Source organism: Leptodactylus fuscus, chromosome 6, assembly GCF_031893055.1.
Source record: "Leptodactylus fuscus isolate aLepFus1 chromosome 6, aLepFus1.hap2, whole genome shotgun sequence".
Classification (NCBI taxonomy): Eukaryota; Metazoa; Chordata; class Amphibia; order Anura; family Leptodactylidae; genus Leptodactylus; species Leptodactylus fuscus.
This window is the reverse complement of record NC_134270.1, coordinates 35,215,788-35,233,557: the sequence shown is the minus strand read 5'-3', so window position 1 is coordinate 35,233,557 and position 17,770 is coordinate 35,215,788. Positions and strand designations below refer to the sequence as shown.

Here is a 17,770-nt window from a genome sequence, read left to right as displayed (position 1 = left end):
TTGACCACACAGGTCGTACACCCCTGAAGCCAGTCCTGGTAGACGCACAGTATAAAGTTATTGTATGGTTAAAATGTTGCTAAGCTCATGACCTGTTTGTATACTTCATTTATGCTTATCATAGTGACTGAACTCTTGTTTTTCTTCTACTCCTAGGTCCATTGGTTTCAGAGTTTGGCCCACTATATCAAGCCACAGAGAGACTAATGACTAGACGCCAGGAGAACTATGGATTTGACTAATATGGGTATGATACAGTTGCAAAACCCCAATCACCCCACGGGACTTCTCCTTAAAGCCAACCAGATGCGGTTGGCGGGGACGCTTTGTGATGTGGTGATCATGGTGGATACTCAAGAGTTTCATGCCCATAGGACAGTATTGGCTTGTACTAGTAAGATGTTTGAAATACTCTTCCACCGAAGCAGCCAGCATTACACATTGGACTTTTTGTCGCCAAAGACTTTTCAACAGATTTTGGAGTATGCTTACACTGCCACTCTGCAGGCCAAGGTGGAAGATTTGGATGACCTCTTGTACGCAGCAGAAATACTAGAAATTGAGTATTTAGAAGAGCAATGTCTGAAGATTCTAGAAACCATTCAAGCTTCAGAAGAGAACGATGGAGATCTTTGTACAAGTGAGAGGGCCATGGATGACGAAGAAGATAGAAAATCGAGATTTATTAAAAACATGTTGAACGCAAAGCATTCCAGTGAAGAAAGTGGTTACGCCAGCATGGGCAATCAGAGCTTGGTGGACCAAAGTCCATCAGTGTCAACGTCATATGGACTTTCTGGTATGAGCCCAACCAAGACTGCTGTGGATAGTTTAATGACCATTGGTCAGTCATTGCTCCAAGGAGCATTGCAACAGAATGCACTAGACTTGCACTCCACAAGCAGACTTCCAGGTCTTTCGGAGGTGAAAACAGAAGTCATGCAAGTTGATGAAGGAACCAACCATGATAGCCCAACTGCAGAATCCAGTGCATCTAGTGGAGACAAATCCGACGAAAAGTCCAAGGACAGTCCAGGAACCCCAACTCGCAGTAGCGTCATTACAAGTGCTCGAGACCTCAACTTTAACCGTGATGAGAATCCTGATCAGGCTTTGGAGTTGAGTCAAGGTTTTAGCCTTGGACAAGAACATGCAATTGCCCATGCTGAGAAACATCTTAGTGTCTACTCCGTCCTACCAAACCATAAGGGTGAGTCGCTGATCAGTGTGCCAACATCTATGGCCTCTGCTCTCCACATGCAGCCAGCACTGGCTGTATCAATGGACTTCAGTGCTTACGGTGGACTTCTTCCCCAAGGCTTCATTCAGCGAGAGTTGTTTAACAAGCTGGGTGAAATTGCAGCCGGGATGAAGAATGATGGTAGAAACCTAAGTGAACGATGCAGTGTGTGTGGAGCACATCTTCCTGACAATGACTCTGTCGAACATCACAGGTAAGGTTATATAATTACACGGTGCTCGGTCTTTGTAGAGTTTAGCGTCTCTTATACTGTATGTTCATTGTGATTGACTAATAAAGTTAATCACGATAATTCTGAACAGACAGAAATTAGCTCGACTTCAGATGAGTTGCTTCGGATTATCTCATTGTTCTATAGACATTTGCATTCTTCTTCTGTGTGTGCTTTGTTTAAAACTGAAGAATTCCTATTCTCTTCTAATACATAAGAGGATGTCGGGCTGAATCAACTACTGTATTAGTCTTTAGTCTTTTCCTTCCTTTTAGATCCAGGACTGTGTTGGGCTCAAAAAACTAATAACAAAATAATAATAATAAACACTATGGGGGAATTTATTACATCTGGCCATTCTAATGGATTCCCCGACAGCCACAAGACTCGCCAGAATTATTGAACGGCTCGAGACATTAGTGACTATTGCACACGTAGGTGCACCTGACCTCAAATCCATTCCAATAAGGCACTGGTGTAGATTTTGGGTATGACTCATGCCAGTTTTCTGGCAGGCGTTATAGTAAATCTGTCAGACCAGGTGCCTTAGATTACCTTGATCCATGCACTATCCAAAAAGATAGGGGATAAGATGTGCCAAGGTGTCCAAAGTTGAGATTTATTATGTAGATTGTGAGCCCCACATAGGGCTTACAAAGTAATTTTTTTTCCCTATCAGTATGTCTTTTTGGAATATGGGATGGAAATCCATGCAAACACAGGGAGAACATACAAACTCCTTGCTGGATTCGAACACCAGGACCCCAGCGCTGCAAGGCTGCAGTGCTAACCACTGAGCCACCGTGTGGCCCCAAGTTAAGGCATATTTTTGGCATTTTCTCAGAACATCTCAAGTGGTAAATCTGGGCCTCTGTGACTCCACCTTAGGTCTAGGAACACCTGGGATGAGTTTGCAGCGGGTTAGCTATCAACAATACAACATGGCTAACCCACTGCAAACTCGTCCCAGGTGTTCCTAGACCTAAGGTGGTGTCGCACAGGCCCAGATTTACCACTTGAGATGTGCTGAGAAAATGGCCAAAAATATGTCTCCACTTGGGACACCATGGCACATCTCCGACCCCCAGCCAGCTATTTACAGTCACAGTGTATTGGATGTGAATTCCAACCACGTATTGCAGAAAATAAGTAGCAATGTAAAGGATGAAAGCTGTGTCATCCTCTTGGTTATCGGGGGTGAAAGCCGAAGCAAAAAACAGCCAGTCAGACAGGGCCACAGCGTGATATCTGCTATGGTTTCAACCGAGTGTTGCTAGCCTAAAGAGGCCAAAATCTGTTAATCAGAAATCCAAGATTCAGAACCGGCACCATCGTAGTCTTGTGGTCGTGATTGGTGTTTTATCTTCACCTACGTCACTTAAATGAATGAGCAGCAATACCAGATATGGTAAAGAATGTCACCTGGTATAGGAAAGAAATGAGAATTGTAAAGAAGGACTTGTACTTCTCCTTCAGTGGTATCTACTTCTGTCTTTGGTCAAAAAAGTACATGTATGTTTCCAGTCTTGGGCTGGAGTCACAAACCACTTTTTGTAGTAACTTTTGTTTAAAAGGAACATGTTGTCTCCTTCACCGCCAACCACCATCTCATAGACATGAGTGTTATTGATGGTGGTTTATTGGGTGGGGAAATGAATGAGTCCCTTTAGCGTTGCACTATAGTCCTACTCACAACCAAGTAACTCATGGAAAGGGTGGACTATAGCACTCAGATTATCAAAATTAGGGGGTTTTGGCTTAATAAAAAGAAAACTGAGGGGTGACCTAATGACTAGGGGGCATCTTCCTTCTCTATAGGAAAGAAGGGTTCTACACCGATACAGGTGTTCTTTACTGTAACAGTAAAGTGAGATAATGGATGTTGTCTTGGGGAATTTACTAAGACTTAACAGAGGCCTTCCTTAAGTGCAATAGTACTAGATTTTTCAAGATGGCTCATCGTGTTGAGGATTTACCAGACATGAAGTTGGATAAGGAAGGATTCACAGAACTGGAGGCACTTACTAGTGGTCAGGGCCTTTCTGGGGATCCATGGGTTTCAGTTTATGGGCCACGCTTGCAGCTTTTTATGGCCACATGGTTATCTTTACATGAACTAACCTTCAGTCTACACAGATATAGCACAATTATTTTCAGTTTCTACATGGGGTGGGTCATGGCAACTTGTCAAAAACAGATTGCACTTCGATAGCCATACATATAAAATAGCAGTATTGCGGTCCTACCAAAGCGGTCACGTATCACTGCAGACTGTCTAAGCATTGGGCATGTTAGGATGGATAGATAGATAGATATTATGAATAATAATAAAGTATATATGCGAATGAGTCTCAAGTGATCTAAAATCTTAGATGACAATTGTCATAAAAAACATAAAAGAGAAACCCTTTGAAATCGGAAGGAATTTTAATGGAAACCCTTCTTTACTGCTTCTCTAAAAAGTGACTCAACCAAGAGACAAAGGCAAGTGTGAACAAAGCCTTGAACTGGATCTTGCAGGCATTTTAATATACTCCTGAATTCTGCCCTAGATTTTCCCCAATTTGCTATAATTTGCTTTATTAGGAATGAGTCTGACTGCCGGTGCCCCACCAGATGCCAGAATGGGAGATCTTCTAGGGATGAGTTTGGCTAGGGCACCTTTCGCCCCCCATTCCAAGTCTATGGCACTCTCAAACATAGCCTGCCCCGCTTAGTTTTCTCCGTCCAAACACGTATAAAAGTTAAAGTTCATTTTCCTTTAATCCTTTTTTTTTTTTTTTCTTTTTTTGCCGCTGGCATTAGATGGAAGGTAAATGGCTCTCGATAAGACAGACTCTAGCTTTTTAGCCGCCCGCATCGTCTCTTCAAAACTTGTCCTGCAATTTTCTCTAATGTATCTGATGTCTGAGGCCTCTTACAATGGCGTTTAATTGTGTACTGTTTTATAAATGTTCCAGCGTACGCAAATGATCTGTGCCAATTATATAACCTTGCCAATCTAGGTACCTTTATTTTTCTCACACACACAGTCTGTACCGCTTTCCAAATCCAGTCTGCCACCTCATCTGTACAGTACAAACTGTCACATCACAGATAATTTGCACAAACTTCCAGATCTTAATCATAGGGAACAGGGAACTGTAAGAGGACACAATGTACTAGCACAACACGGGAGCTCATTGGCCGTTCACAAAAGTTAATCATCACAGAGCTCTGCATAATGAGCTGGAGCTAGGTGTGGGATGGAAGAGCAGGCTTGTCACACGTGTGAGGTGTGGCGTACTCTGTGTGTAACATTTTGTTCTTTTCTGTACCCGACGATTAAAGGTACAGTACAGCGGTGAACATTTGTAGGTGTGTCTGTACAATAATTACTTCTGACTGCTGATGCATGCCATCCCGACTGTCAGCATTGCCTGCCTGTTTACTCCTAGGGTACATTACTAGGTTAGGAAGGAAACCTATGAGTCAGAAATGTGTCATGTTCAGGTATAGCCAACAAGAGGTCCTTTATATAAAGGGCAACTCTGACCTTCATGTGGTTGGTGCTTGCGTGTATGCAGATGTGGTGGTCGTAATATAATAATAGTAATATAGTGCTGATGGTGGTAGTAGGAACATAATGGTGGTGGTAATAAAAATAAGAACAGTAGTAGCAGTAGTAATATAGCAGCAATAGCAGTAGTAATAATATAAATGGTGGTGGTAGTCATAAAAGTAACAGTAGTAGTAATAAAAAAGTGGTGGTAGTAGCGGTGGTAATAAATGGGGATTGTAGTGGTAGTAGTAACAAAAATAAGTGATTGATAATAGTGGTCGCAATGCTAGGAAAAATAATGGTGGTGGAAGTAATAGTGATAACAATCTTGGTGGTAGTAGCTTTTAGTAGTAATAAGTTTGATAGTAATAGTGGTGGTAGTAATAGCGTGTCTGTGGTGTTTGTGTTTTTTTTTTTTTTAATATAAAATGATAGAAGCAGTAGTATAGTAATAATATAATAGAAGTAGTATAGTTGTAGTAGTAGTAGTACAATATTTGTAGTATTGCAGTAGTAGTAGTAGTAGTAGTAGTAGTAGTAGTATAGTAGAAGCAGTAGTATAGTAGTAATATAATAGTTGTATAGTAGTAGCGCAGTAGTATAGTAGAAGCAGTAGTAATATAATAAAAGTAGTATAGTAGAAGCAGTAGTAGTTGTTGGAGTACAATAGTAGTAGTATTGTAGTATCACAGTAGAAGCAGTAGTATAGTATTAATATAATAGTAGTAGCGCAGTAGTATAGTAGTTGTAGGAGTACAATAGTTGTATAGTAGAAGCAGTATAGTAGTAATATAATAGAAGTAGTATAGTAGTAGTGCAGTAGTAGTAATGTAATAGAAGTAGTATAGTAGTAGTGCAGTAGTAGTAATGTAATAGAAGTAGTATAGTAGTAGTGCAGTAGTAGTAATGTAATAGAAGTAGTATAGTAGGAGTACAATAGTAGTAGTATTGTAGTATCACAGTAATAGTAGTATAGCAGAAGCAGTAGTATAGTATTAGCGTAGTAGTAGTAGTATAGCAGTGGTGCAGTAGTAGTGTTTTTTTTTTTTTTTTTTTCTTTTTATAGAAATAGTCTCAATCAACGTAAGTACAAGTGAAGTATCTATTTAAGAATGTGTTCTCTCCCTACTATAATAAAACATATCTTTATATGTAGTTGCTAAATTTATTAGCAATGATATATGCCTATGGCTATTTATGCAGTGATGAATCTTCTACTGTTGTCTTAAGACTCTAGAAAAGTAGGCTGACACACACTGTAAAAGTTTACTAGTAGTTTGAGGTTGCACAGAGTTCTAAAAACATGGCTGCTTTCTTCCAGCAGCAGCACCACACCAGCCCCTGGTATTGGTATTGCAGCTGGACTCCATTGAAAGTGGATAGGACTGAGCTGCAATATCACACTCAGCCTGGTGGTGGGTGTGGCACTGGTGTTTTTTTTTTTTTTTTTTTTTAATCCTCCTGTATAATTGGGCCAATGTAAATAAGCACCAATTTGACTTCTCATCAATCTGTGTTCCTCCTGGGCAGGGTCGGCCAATGCAATACAGCCTTAATACGTCTATTCTTGTAACTCCTGTGATCTCTACTAGTCTGTCCCTGTAGCTTAGTATTGATGGACACCATAAAATAAAATTGGTGCCCTCATACTTGGTCATTAGCTGCTCGGGCCAAATGTTTTTAGCTATTTTATATAGAAAAACGCCTTAAAAAACCAGAATTATTGCTAAGTGTGTTATTTGGCAATATATAAACAAGGACATAAAGCCAGCGCCACCCGCATACTAATATTTCACAGCACATCTCACTGTGTAGTTCAGGTTAAAAAGGTTTTGTACCGAGGCCTTCATGTCCTCTTTCAGCCCCCGCACTAAAATGCTGCTTTGCAAACCAAGTGATGAAAGTAGAAAAAGTGGTTTTTGAAAGTGCATATACTAGGAAGGGAGGGGAAGACTTTTGTCTGCATTAGCAGAAAATGTTAAATTTTGCATGTTACGGTTTTTTCCCCCCTCTTTTGATGGTGGAAGAAGTTCTCATGATTTCATGTAAGTGCGTCCTGGTGCGCGTTACTCACGCTACAGTTCTGTGTTCTCAGATGTGGAATGAAGTCGTGTTCACCTTGTCATCTTACAGTAGACTACAGTAGATTCCTACAGACTGAGTCAGGTTTTTATTATAGCTGTGGTTACATTGTGTACGGCAGCTCTTTACATATTTGTGCAGTCCAGGTATGACTGGGTTGAGGAATGTAGTCTTTTCTAGGTTACAATTGAAAGATTCTCCATTCCTTTCGACAACTGAAGACGACTAGTTATGTAAACCTGTGTGTATATTTACGGAAGGCTTGTACATCCACTGTAGATCGTCCTTTCATTAGGTCACAAGTTCTCAGAAGCTTCTGTACTTTGGGAAATACAAGGTGCTGCTAACTTTGGTCCTATCGGTAAGAGTCATAAACTCTTCCAAGGTCTTCCACCAATGAAGGTTGGCAACAGTTGACGACAGTCTTTCTTGGAGTCATGTAGGACTTATGAGCTGGACCAGAAATCAAGATGATCCATGTATAACCCTTGAGATTTTGCATAACTATGCATATGATCTTCCATTCAGGAGAGGGGCTCCCTGCTCAGATTGATTTGAAGATGGTGGTCTTAATTACGGAGTTGATTCATCTCGTGCAGGCTCCTGTCGCCACCATTCGAGATGAGCAGAGCATCACAGTTTGAGACATGTTCGGCTCAATACTTCTCCCCCACTGGTTATATAATTGTGTAACCTCAGTCTACCGCATGTTCCTCAGCCTTACAAATAAATATTCCATAGGGATAGTGTAACTTGCTGTTCCAAATAGTATATCTGTATCAAAATTTACTTTGATCGGGGGAAAAAAAAAAATCAAGTCTGTTTGTGGGAAATGGTATCTGTCCTGGTGCTTGTATAGTCATTCAGGCTACTCATAGAGCTGGTCTTCTATACCAGTGGTCCATCAGAGAGGAGAGAGGATGAAACACAGATGGATCCGGTTGTTTCTTTTCTTAATTGAAGCCGAACCTAAATTACTCATTAAGATCAAGAATTGACAAAAATAATTGGCACGTATGATCCAAAATTTTCCAGAAAATTTTGATCCAGAAGAAAAAATTCTTATCAGTCAATGCTATGGGCGCAGAACTGCAGGTTTTGAATATATGAGAAAAAAAAATTCATTTCCACCCAGCAGTCCTCGATAGACCTGTGAGCACCACACGCACCAGTCATATCTTCCTTCTCTACACTTCCCTCCACCCACATTTTGGTTCTGTTTAAGCAACAATTGTGGCTAAGATTTGAAGATGTAAAGATTAAAAATTCAGAATCATCAGCAAAGAAGGGGGGGGAAACATAAAAGGTAATCTGCAATTTTTTTTTTTTTGCGTGCCTTCTTTTTGACACTTCTGTAATGGCAAGTTTTATATTGTGCAATGCAGTGATGTATCTAGCTTTTATTAGCACCACGATCTGATAAAATTTTATATATAATATATACCTGTGTGCGCCTGTCTGTGTGTGTGTATATATGTGTGTGTGTGTGTGTGTATATGTGTGTATATATATATATATATATATATATATATATATATATATATATATATATATAATTTTTTTTTTTTTTTTTTTTTCCATGATAAAATAAGTGAAATTTGATTCAAAATGGGTCTTGATGGGGCAACACCATGGCTCGGTGGTTAGCACTTGCAGCGCTGGAGTCCTGGATACAAATCCTACCAAGGACAACATCTGCAAGGAGTTTGTATGTTCTCCCTGTGGTTGCCTGGATTTCCTCCCATACTCCAAAGACATACTGAGGGGGAAAAACAAGTACATTGTGAGCGCTATATGACCTTCTACCTCTTAAGTGCCAGGTAGAAACCAACCCTGATGAAGTCGTGCCGCTCTACTAGATTACTTCCCTCTTCCAATCCTTCCCGTTTACAGCCATACCTACAACCCAGGTTGTCTTGTTTTTTTGCAAGCAGACAGCCATGTTTCTCTTATCTAGCTTTCTTTACTTTTGGGTTGTATTTTATGTAAAGCCTGAATAGGCTTAAGACGCCAATGCACATTAGTTTGTGTGCCAATCTTCGAGCCGTGCCAAATTTTTGAAGTCTATTTGGGTGTATTGACTCTCCACCAACTAAGCCTATGGTCCTAGTGCATTAATATGTTTTCTTCCGCAGTGACCATTGGCAGTTGTTGATGGTCTCCATCTTACTACATTTGCCAGCTTTTGCAGTACAATCTCTTTGGCCTGGATTGTTTGGCTCGCTGTGGAGCATGTGGTGATTCTGAATAATATATGGTCATCTTGGACTCTTTGTAAACCAGGAGGAGCAGAGATTCTATATGGATGTTCATTGTTTTTTGGGTCAGTTTTGTATTCGTAAAAACCATTTTAAATCTGCACTGTAAAAGTTGTTTCGTGCCCTGACCAAGGGGGAGATCATCTTGCCACCAGTACTGAATGGCATGTTAAACCTGGAGAAGGTGCAGTTTTTTTACCAATAGTGTTGAGATAAATTAAGAATTAAGTGGTTTTAATATAGCTTTCTATTTTAGCGGCAACTCCTGATTAATGCCAGCAGCCGAATGGTCCTGTTTATTGGTGGCACCTGGTATGAGAGTCTTCGTAATGGAAGCCAGTCCCTTGGCCTGGACTCCCTTTGTGAGGAAGGCTGTGATTAGTCTGTTTCATTCTTTCTCGGCCCTTGGCCTGGCTCAGGAAATGAAGGTTCCCCTCCCAGCTGACCTGAGCTGGGTAACCTTTGCCAGTGCCCTGTCAGAGGCTCCTGGGATTTGGAGCAGGGCCTCCTATACTGAAGTGAAGCAGGGATCACTAATAGGCTGAGGTGACTTATTTATGGGCTGTTAGAAGAAGGATATGGGGGGTTGTTTAACTGGTTACATCCCATCTGGATTTTATATGAATATGTGCACACATTTGTATGATTTTGACTTATTGATCTGTCACGGTAAAAGGAGACATTTCGTAGACAAAACCAATTCGCAAACATATTTAAATAGTGACTTCGTTCTCGAAAAACCAATCCCAGTTTTATTTTTAGATCCTTATCTTTTTGGAAGTTTTTGAATGGTTATGTCGTCTTCTGCCTTCTTTGCAGATATTTTGATTTACCTTTTTGGATTATTTTATATACCTATCGATAAGGACATCTCGGTATTTCATATACAGATTGTTTGACCTAAAGGTTTCCTTATTTTTAGCCGTTTCTTCCCTTTATTTATGGCCTGTATGAGAACCAACAAAAGACGAGTAGAATAGTCTGGCGATTAGTTGGTATAGTGTATTTGGTATAGTTAATCCGATTTCATTTGGGTAAAGTGGCAAGTGTTGGTGTTTGGGGTTAAATTTAGTGGCAGGCAGTTCACTTTAATGGTCTGTAATTGCTTCCAGATCGGGCAGGAGGAGGTGGGGGTCTTCTGGTTATATGGATTAAGGTGCTGGTAAACCTCTTCCTGCTATTGTGCCCGTTATTCTTTCATTCCTTTCTGAAGTGTTACACCTTGACTGCACTAAAGGTTAATAATAAATGTTTTGTTTTTTTTTCCCTTGTAAACGTTTTTGAATTCTTCAAGGTTATCGGTGGTGGTGGTGGGGGAGGGGGGATGGATGGATCCAGGTTGTGCCCTTAAATAAATTTAAAAAAGAAACTTCAAGCATTTATAACTTTGGTTAATTTAATTTTTGGGAGTGTTCTTATGCATGTAAATTTTTTTTTTATTTTTATTTTTTGGTTTGTTTTTTTGTGCTTTTTAAAAGGTCAACTGATAAGCTTGTGGTCAGTTTTATCAATCAATCTGATGCTTGTATGCTGTTCAAGCTCTGATTCTTCACTCTAAAGAGATAACCACTTGTGGGGGATTTTCTCACTTAAAACAAGCTGAGATAAAGGTACTATAAAAAGTTTGTAAGCTTTTAGTATTTTTTTAATGAAAATATAGTTTTTTTATTTTGTAATTTCCTCAACCTCTTTATTGAGCATCACCCATGTCTAACTAGAGACTGAAATTGTTGCTTGTTTGACTCAAATTGCATTACAAATGTTAGTTGCCTAGTGCCATGTTTGTATGTTCCCCTAAGAGGTTGGCTCTGGTACTCTGTGAAATTGCCCTTTATTGGTGCCTGTCTTTGCACCATGAAGAGAACTTGTGCCAGCGCTTCATGTGGATGAATAAGTCTTGTAGAAGTCATTACCCCGCTTGCATGTCTTGCTGTTTTTTGGGTAAGTAGACACCTGTAGACATGTCACCACAGTTAATATTCAGAATACAAACCATCCAAAATTGGGCGGAGGGGGGTATAGATGAGCTTCGCATAGCGGACCGGACAGAAATCTGCTGTGCATCTCTAGCTCTAGGGTACTATGAATATTTTAAGAGAATGGTTTTGAGGTGAAGGGGTTAATCTAGAAATCTCATCCCGGGGCATGCAGCTAATTAGCCGGCCACTTTGTCATCACCCTCTGTATATCTAAACCATTGCAAAAACTTCCTGTGACTGATCTACAAGCCTTAATTGTGAGACATGTTTACTGACACTTCAGGACAGATAACAGGCAGCTATTCTATAACACCAAGCTTCAGTTCTGAGATATATATGTGAATGAATATATATATATAATAAAAGAATTCTGGTGTCTGTCTTGGCGCCATGAAGAGAACTTGGGCCAGCGCTTCATGTGAATGAATACGTCTTGTAGAAGTTGGGTAGTTACCTAGTCATTACACGCGCACATATATATATATATATATATATATATATATATATATATATATATATATATATATATAATCATGCTGACGGGTGCAGGAATCCCTTAATGTTACTTTGAGGTTATGTGTGATGTGGAATGCATAGAGGGCTGCATTTTCCAGCACCATCTAGAAGGGGTGTCAAGATAGACATGTCAAACTTGCACCAAGAATACAACTTTGCCATCTATTTACCACATGTATATCTTGTATAAGAATTTAATTTATTTGTTTTTTGTGAGATGAAGAATAATATATTTCATTTTTTTTTTTTTTTTTTTTTTTTTTATACCATCAGAGAATGTTGGGTATAGAGCTAAAATATATAAAATTGTATTTTAATTTGTATTTATTGTTTATATATTATATTTTTTATTTTCATTATGTGCAATAATATTCTATAGATTTCTTAAATAAATGATGATTTTAATCCCATACGTCTCAAGAACTTTATAGCTTCAAATGTTCACCATATTTATTTATCAGTATGTTAGATCTTAAAGCAGAAACGTCCTCCTTAAGAATATGGTTGTCTCTGCAGCAAATACACAGGTTTACGATGAATAGGATAGTTGCCAAAATTTCGACATCAAATTCGTCCTCTTGGGGTTCCTAGATAGGTGTCTATAGCTCATGAACATAGTCTCACTGGCACAACACAGAAAAGTCTGCAGAAACGAAAACTATATATTTCGTGCTGGAATTTTCTACAGAAATCAGATGACCCGTGCAGAAAATAAGATTAAAGAAACGCTAATGGGCCTTGGTGTGATTTCAATATTCCTCCAGACCTCCTTCTGTTATGTCTTCCCCTTTGGTAATATATTAAACTGATCTCCACCTTTTGAGTCATTTGAGTCCATTGTAGAGTAAAGGAAACCGTCTGGGAATATAGATGTGAACCCAACCTGTCCTCGGATAACTCGATGTTCTAGACTGTGATATTGTTGCAGGTTTTTGCGTTCCTTGTGTTTACATCTTGTACACTCACATGTGCTATCAGTGATCCCCCAGGCGAACTTCTGAAGAGCCCCCAACCCGTTGTCTTGTGTCTGCGGGAAGACTGTTTCCACCTCGGAGTATATCTCTCCGAAGACCAAAGTTATCCACTTAGCTCAGTAAAACAATTAAAGCTCATGCTCTTTTATATCTCTGGGTAGAATTGATTCAGACACCTGTGCTTTAGAATTTCTGCTCTCCCACAGTCTAACGCTTCTCGATTTAGCACACGCTATCTTTACATGTGTAACACCTCGGCATAGCTCGGCTGTATTAATGTCTCAGGCTTTCGGTTCTTAATGAGAGGAGGAGGATGATTCATTAGCACGTTCCTTCTAATTTGGCTCATTATAAATAATGTATGATGAGTAAGAAAACGAAAACTTTGCCATTTGTAGAAGGTAGTGGTACTGGAGAGGTGTAGCGCTAACAAATAACTTCATGCCGCTTCCAGTAATGGCCTACTAGGTATATTAAACTTCTATCTGTATTATGGCACATTACGAGGTTATAAAACCCCAAATGTAAGGATTTATGGTGTGTAAGGGAGCGGTTTATATAGGTAAAGAAGGCGAGGAAGTGAGAGCTACTCGGGGGCCAGTTAGATATTTAGAAGGGTTTCTACGTGACGTGGTCCATAGACAACAGCTTAATATACAGGTGCACGGACATGGGATCTGTAATGCTGTTCATCATGACCTCTCCAGATGTATGAATAGAATGCTAGACCTGCAGTTTAGAATGACACTTGGCCAGGCAAATTGTTATACGGATGTACGAGCAGCAACAGCCATTTCTTCTGAACTAGACTTGGATCACCATAGGGATTGGTTGGCTTACTGAAACCACAGGGATCTGGGTGTTACAACTGTATCCCAGAAATGGGCACATCTAAAAGTTTAAAAGAAAAAAAAAAAAACTTCTGTTTTTGGTACATCAGAAGTCAACGTCCATTAAAAACACAATTTAGACATTACCCTAGAATCATGGGATCCTAAGACCCTATGATATCTTGTGTGTCATGTCACCAATAGGAATATAAAAGCGTCTACTTGTTTCCGTTAGTAAGTGATGGACAGCGGCATAACTTGAGGGGTGCAGTTGCCCAGGAGTCTTAGGGTTGCCCATAAGCACTGGCATCAGTATTGAGATTGCGGCTTCCATCTGGCCTATAAGCCAAGGAGACCCACAGATTACCCTAACCTTAGCACCCATAACCATCACTATCAAGAATTCACTGTAGGGATGAGGAAGGGGCCCCCAGACAAAAGATTGCATTGGGTTACACCACTGGTGATGGGGTTTGTGTTGGTTCCTCCATATGATATTACCACATTGTTGGTCAAAGCCTTGTTCTGTAGAGCCCTAACTAACTTTTTTGCATGGTCGAAGACGAATAAATCTTGGCCAGCCGTCTAAGTTATAAGAAATGTTTCAGAATTTTAGACTATTTTTGCAACATATCTAATCTCTTGAATGCCAAGTTAACCACAAGGGCAGGAAGTTATGATTTTTGAATGTCTGCCCGGTAACCTTAGACCAACTAGACTATATCATGACATCTAAGACCTCAGTACTATTAAAACAAAAAGTTGGCCAAATCCACTGATGTTTTTGGGGTGGCATCCACACTTTTCTCTAAGGAGATGTTGGGTGGTGGGGTAAGCCATCCTGAAAAATGTCTGGCGTCGGCTTACTCCCCTACCCATGTTTACTCTCAGCTGGTTCAACCCTGCATGTGTATAAGGGGGTAGAAGGAATATAGCTTTTTTTTTTCTGTCGCATATCGAAAGACTCTGTCCAGCTTTAGTTTATATACAGTAACTCTTCACATCTTCATCCCATTCAAGTCTATTAGAAAGCAACTTTTTTTTTTTTCTTCTTATCAACATTCTCAGTCACGTTTTATAGGGAATTAATCGTGAAATGGCCCAGTGCTTTTTATATTAGAACTTCACCCCTGGTGGCGAGCCTTGTTATTTATCAAAAAGGAGCACATTTGATTAAAGTAATACGTCTCAATCGCGCCGTTCATTTTATTGTGCGATTGCAACTGTTTTTATAACTTGAGATGGTGGCTGTAAATATCACCTCCTAACCCAAGGAGCCTTGATAAAAATATACATGGCAATCTGAAGCCGTGATCTGTCTTATACTTGTATATGTTTTTGAGCGGTTTGTCAGTTGTATTGCTCTACTTTTGCGTAATTGGGTGATAATGTGTGTCTCTGTTACCACGACCAGGCCAGATAGCTGTAATCTGTCTCATCTCCCATAGTTTTTAATTTGGTCGCCTCCTAATAGAGGTTAACTGCCATGGGTGGTTACCTGAAGATGTCTCTGTGGTTGACGCATGTTGTGTAGTTGCGTTCGGGCTGTGCGTAGGTTCAAGTGAGCTGGGTAATAAGTTTTAGATATAGGTGTGTTTGATACTCTTCTTCCTCCTGTCATACCCGCTTCTAAAAACTGCTTTATCTCAGCACTATGCTCGGGCCCTCTGGCCTCCCCCACTCGACTATGTATAGTTGTGGTTTGGAGAGGAAATCTGTAAGCATTGCTACAAAGGGAGTAGTAGGAAATACTACAGTCTAGGAGTTATGGGTTGGTTTTTTTGTGTATGCTTATTTGTTTTCTTTTTTTTTAATTTTTCCCCTACTAACGGCTGAAGTTCATTTCTTGTGGCATCTTTTGTAATGGGTAATTTTATTTTTTATTTTTGTACATTCTTTCTCAGAAATTTTTGTTTCCGAATATTCCTAGAAATATCACCAACCGATATTAAATTTGTCATCAACCATTAAAAAAAACCGAGACCTAAAATCTTACAACTTCGTTGCCTCGGCTGTGGCCAACTCAACACCTTTTGAACTACCATTGACCCGACTTCTTTCTAACATGTAGACCCTTTGTATTTTATGGGCTGTGGTTTACGTCACACGTTTACTTTTGAGATCTGCGACTTGACCTAAACTAAGAATTTATTGAGAATTGGAACGGGTCGTTCTTGACGTGTTACTAGTAAATGGCTTGTGATTGGATGGAGGCAGAGGCTTATTGTTTCTCCAGATTAAAAGATCGGACATGTTGAAATGAACATGCCTGATCCTTGTTTATCAAAATTGAGAGCTGTGGCCAACTTTGCCCAAATCAGAATTGGCATCATAAGTGGAGAATAAAAAAAACTTCTGCTGACACAAAAAGGAATTCAAGATTTTGGTAACAAGATGAAGGGAAAAAAATTCTGCATAAAACTTAATGGTAGGAAAAATTAGACCCTTGACGTACATATTTATAGGGATTCTTGACCTGGATTGTTCAGGGATACTTTTAAGTATCTATTGTAGACTTGGTTACATGTCTAGAGTGGGAATCTTTGTTGACCGGCAGAAAATCTGGTCGTAAATTCAGTTGTTGATTTACAGACCGCCTAGCACGTGTTGAAGTCCAAAAACTTCGTACTGTCCAGTTTTTACTGAACTAAAGATAACTGAATCGGCCTCCAACTCGTCTGCTGTACCGTCTGGTCATTCCCCTATAGTGTCTCTGCCTCCCCCTCCCTCTGACACCCACATACCCTAGAGGTCATATAGACAATCCCTTTAATACCTATACCACATGATGAAGTTTAGATTTTATATAACCTTTCTCCTTGTTTTTTAAACTTTTTACTTTGGCAGTCAGGTATTGTGTATTACGCCATGGTAGGTCTATATGCAGTTCCTATATGTATTGATTTTCATCTACATGTTATTGTGGAAAGCAATGGGAAAACTGAAATAATTTCTGTATAGAGTCCCAGCATATTAATTATATTGATCTAATATTTTATTTTTGAACTCAGAAATGTGCAATTTTTTTCTATAAATAGTCATAATAAAATATTTAATTTTTAATTTTTATTTTTTTGTGCTTTAGAGGTGGATTACATTGAGATCCCCATTGTCTTCTAACTGGTGGAAATGCGTATTCCGTCGATGCCAAATGGGTTCTGAAACAGTACATTGGTTGGTTGTAGATATCCAGACAATAGCCATAGGTCGTGAAAAGCCTTTGCCTCCTGAAATCTATTATTTACAGTAGGTCTTTCACTGCCCCCACTGAAAGAGGAGGCTGATGAGTAGGGCCTTGTGCGGAGGGCACTGTGTTTGCTCATTCAGGCCATCACAGGCCGGACTGTGTACAATGATGGGGAGGGGGGCTTTGCAGTGGACCAAAGGCGCTTATTGTAACTTTGTCAAGCTTGACGGCGATGGGGATGGGCTTGATGAAGGATATTGGAGGGAACACTGGATGGGGGTTTGAGTAATGCTAGCCTGTAGTTAATGAAGATCCTTGACTAGCCATTCTTTACCTCTTCATTCCAAATGCCTACTTCTATATGTGTTTTTAGATTAACCAGTATTTCTAGTATAAGGGTGCACACCCGTAGTTTTTGATTCTGTTTTTGGAAACCTGATCATAATTTCGTCCAGGGGGGAAGTCCGTCCTTTTTATATTTCCCAATGTTTTTGGGTCCACTTCTGGTTTTTCAAAAATTCTGCAAGCAAAATCATCCTAAACCAGAAATTGAAATAAGATTCTAATATGGTGTACAGTATACATATCTAAACTGTGAGTCGCACCCGATCGTGACTTATAAGTAAAACCTGTGCAGGTGGTAACATGGAAAGAAGACTTTGATAGTGAGAATCGTGATCATGATTCATGTCCGCTTGCTGAGTGGAAAAGTTTCATACCTTGTCTCGACATAAGCTAGTCAACTGGTCCCACTGAAATCTTTTGGGATTGGATCTCTGTATTATCTATACTGCTGTAATGCACCAAATTTCCCCATGGTGGGACTATTAAAGGATTATGTTTATATCTTTGTCTTTTTATCTTATCTTATCTTACATATGTGGTGTGTTAAATCCTTGTCTACTTTGCTGTGACTTTATAAGAATATTCT

General features: G+C 39.6%; 1 protein-coding gene across 4 annotated transcripts in view; it reads left to right on the top strand.

Moving 5' to 3' along the window:
- ZBTB16 (zinc finger and BTB domain containing 16) overlaps positions 1-17,770 on the top strand; it is a 138,097-nt gene that overhangs the window by 46,137 nt on the left and 74,190 nt on the right. For all 4 annotated transcript variants that reach the window (XM_075279709.1, XM_075279708.1, XM_075279710.1 and 1 more), the window contains one exon: positions 157-1,454. In XM_075279709.1, coding sequence (XP_075135810.1) covers positions 229-1,454 — 1,226 coding nt within the window. In that variant the 5' untranslated portion in view covers positions 157-228. The remainder of the gene's footprint in view (positions 1-156; positions 1,455-17,770) is intronic.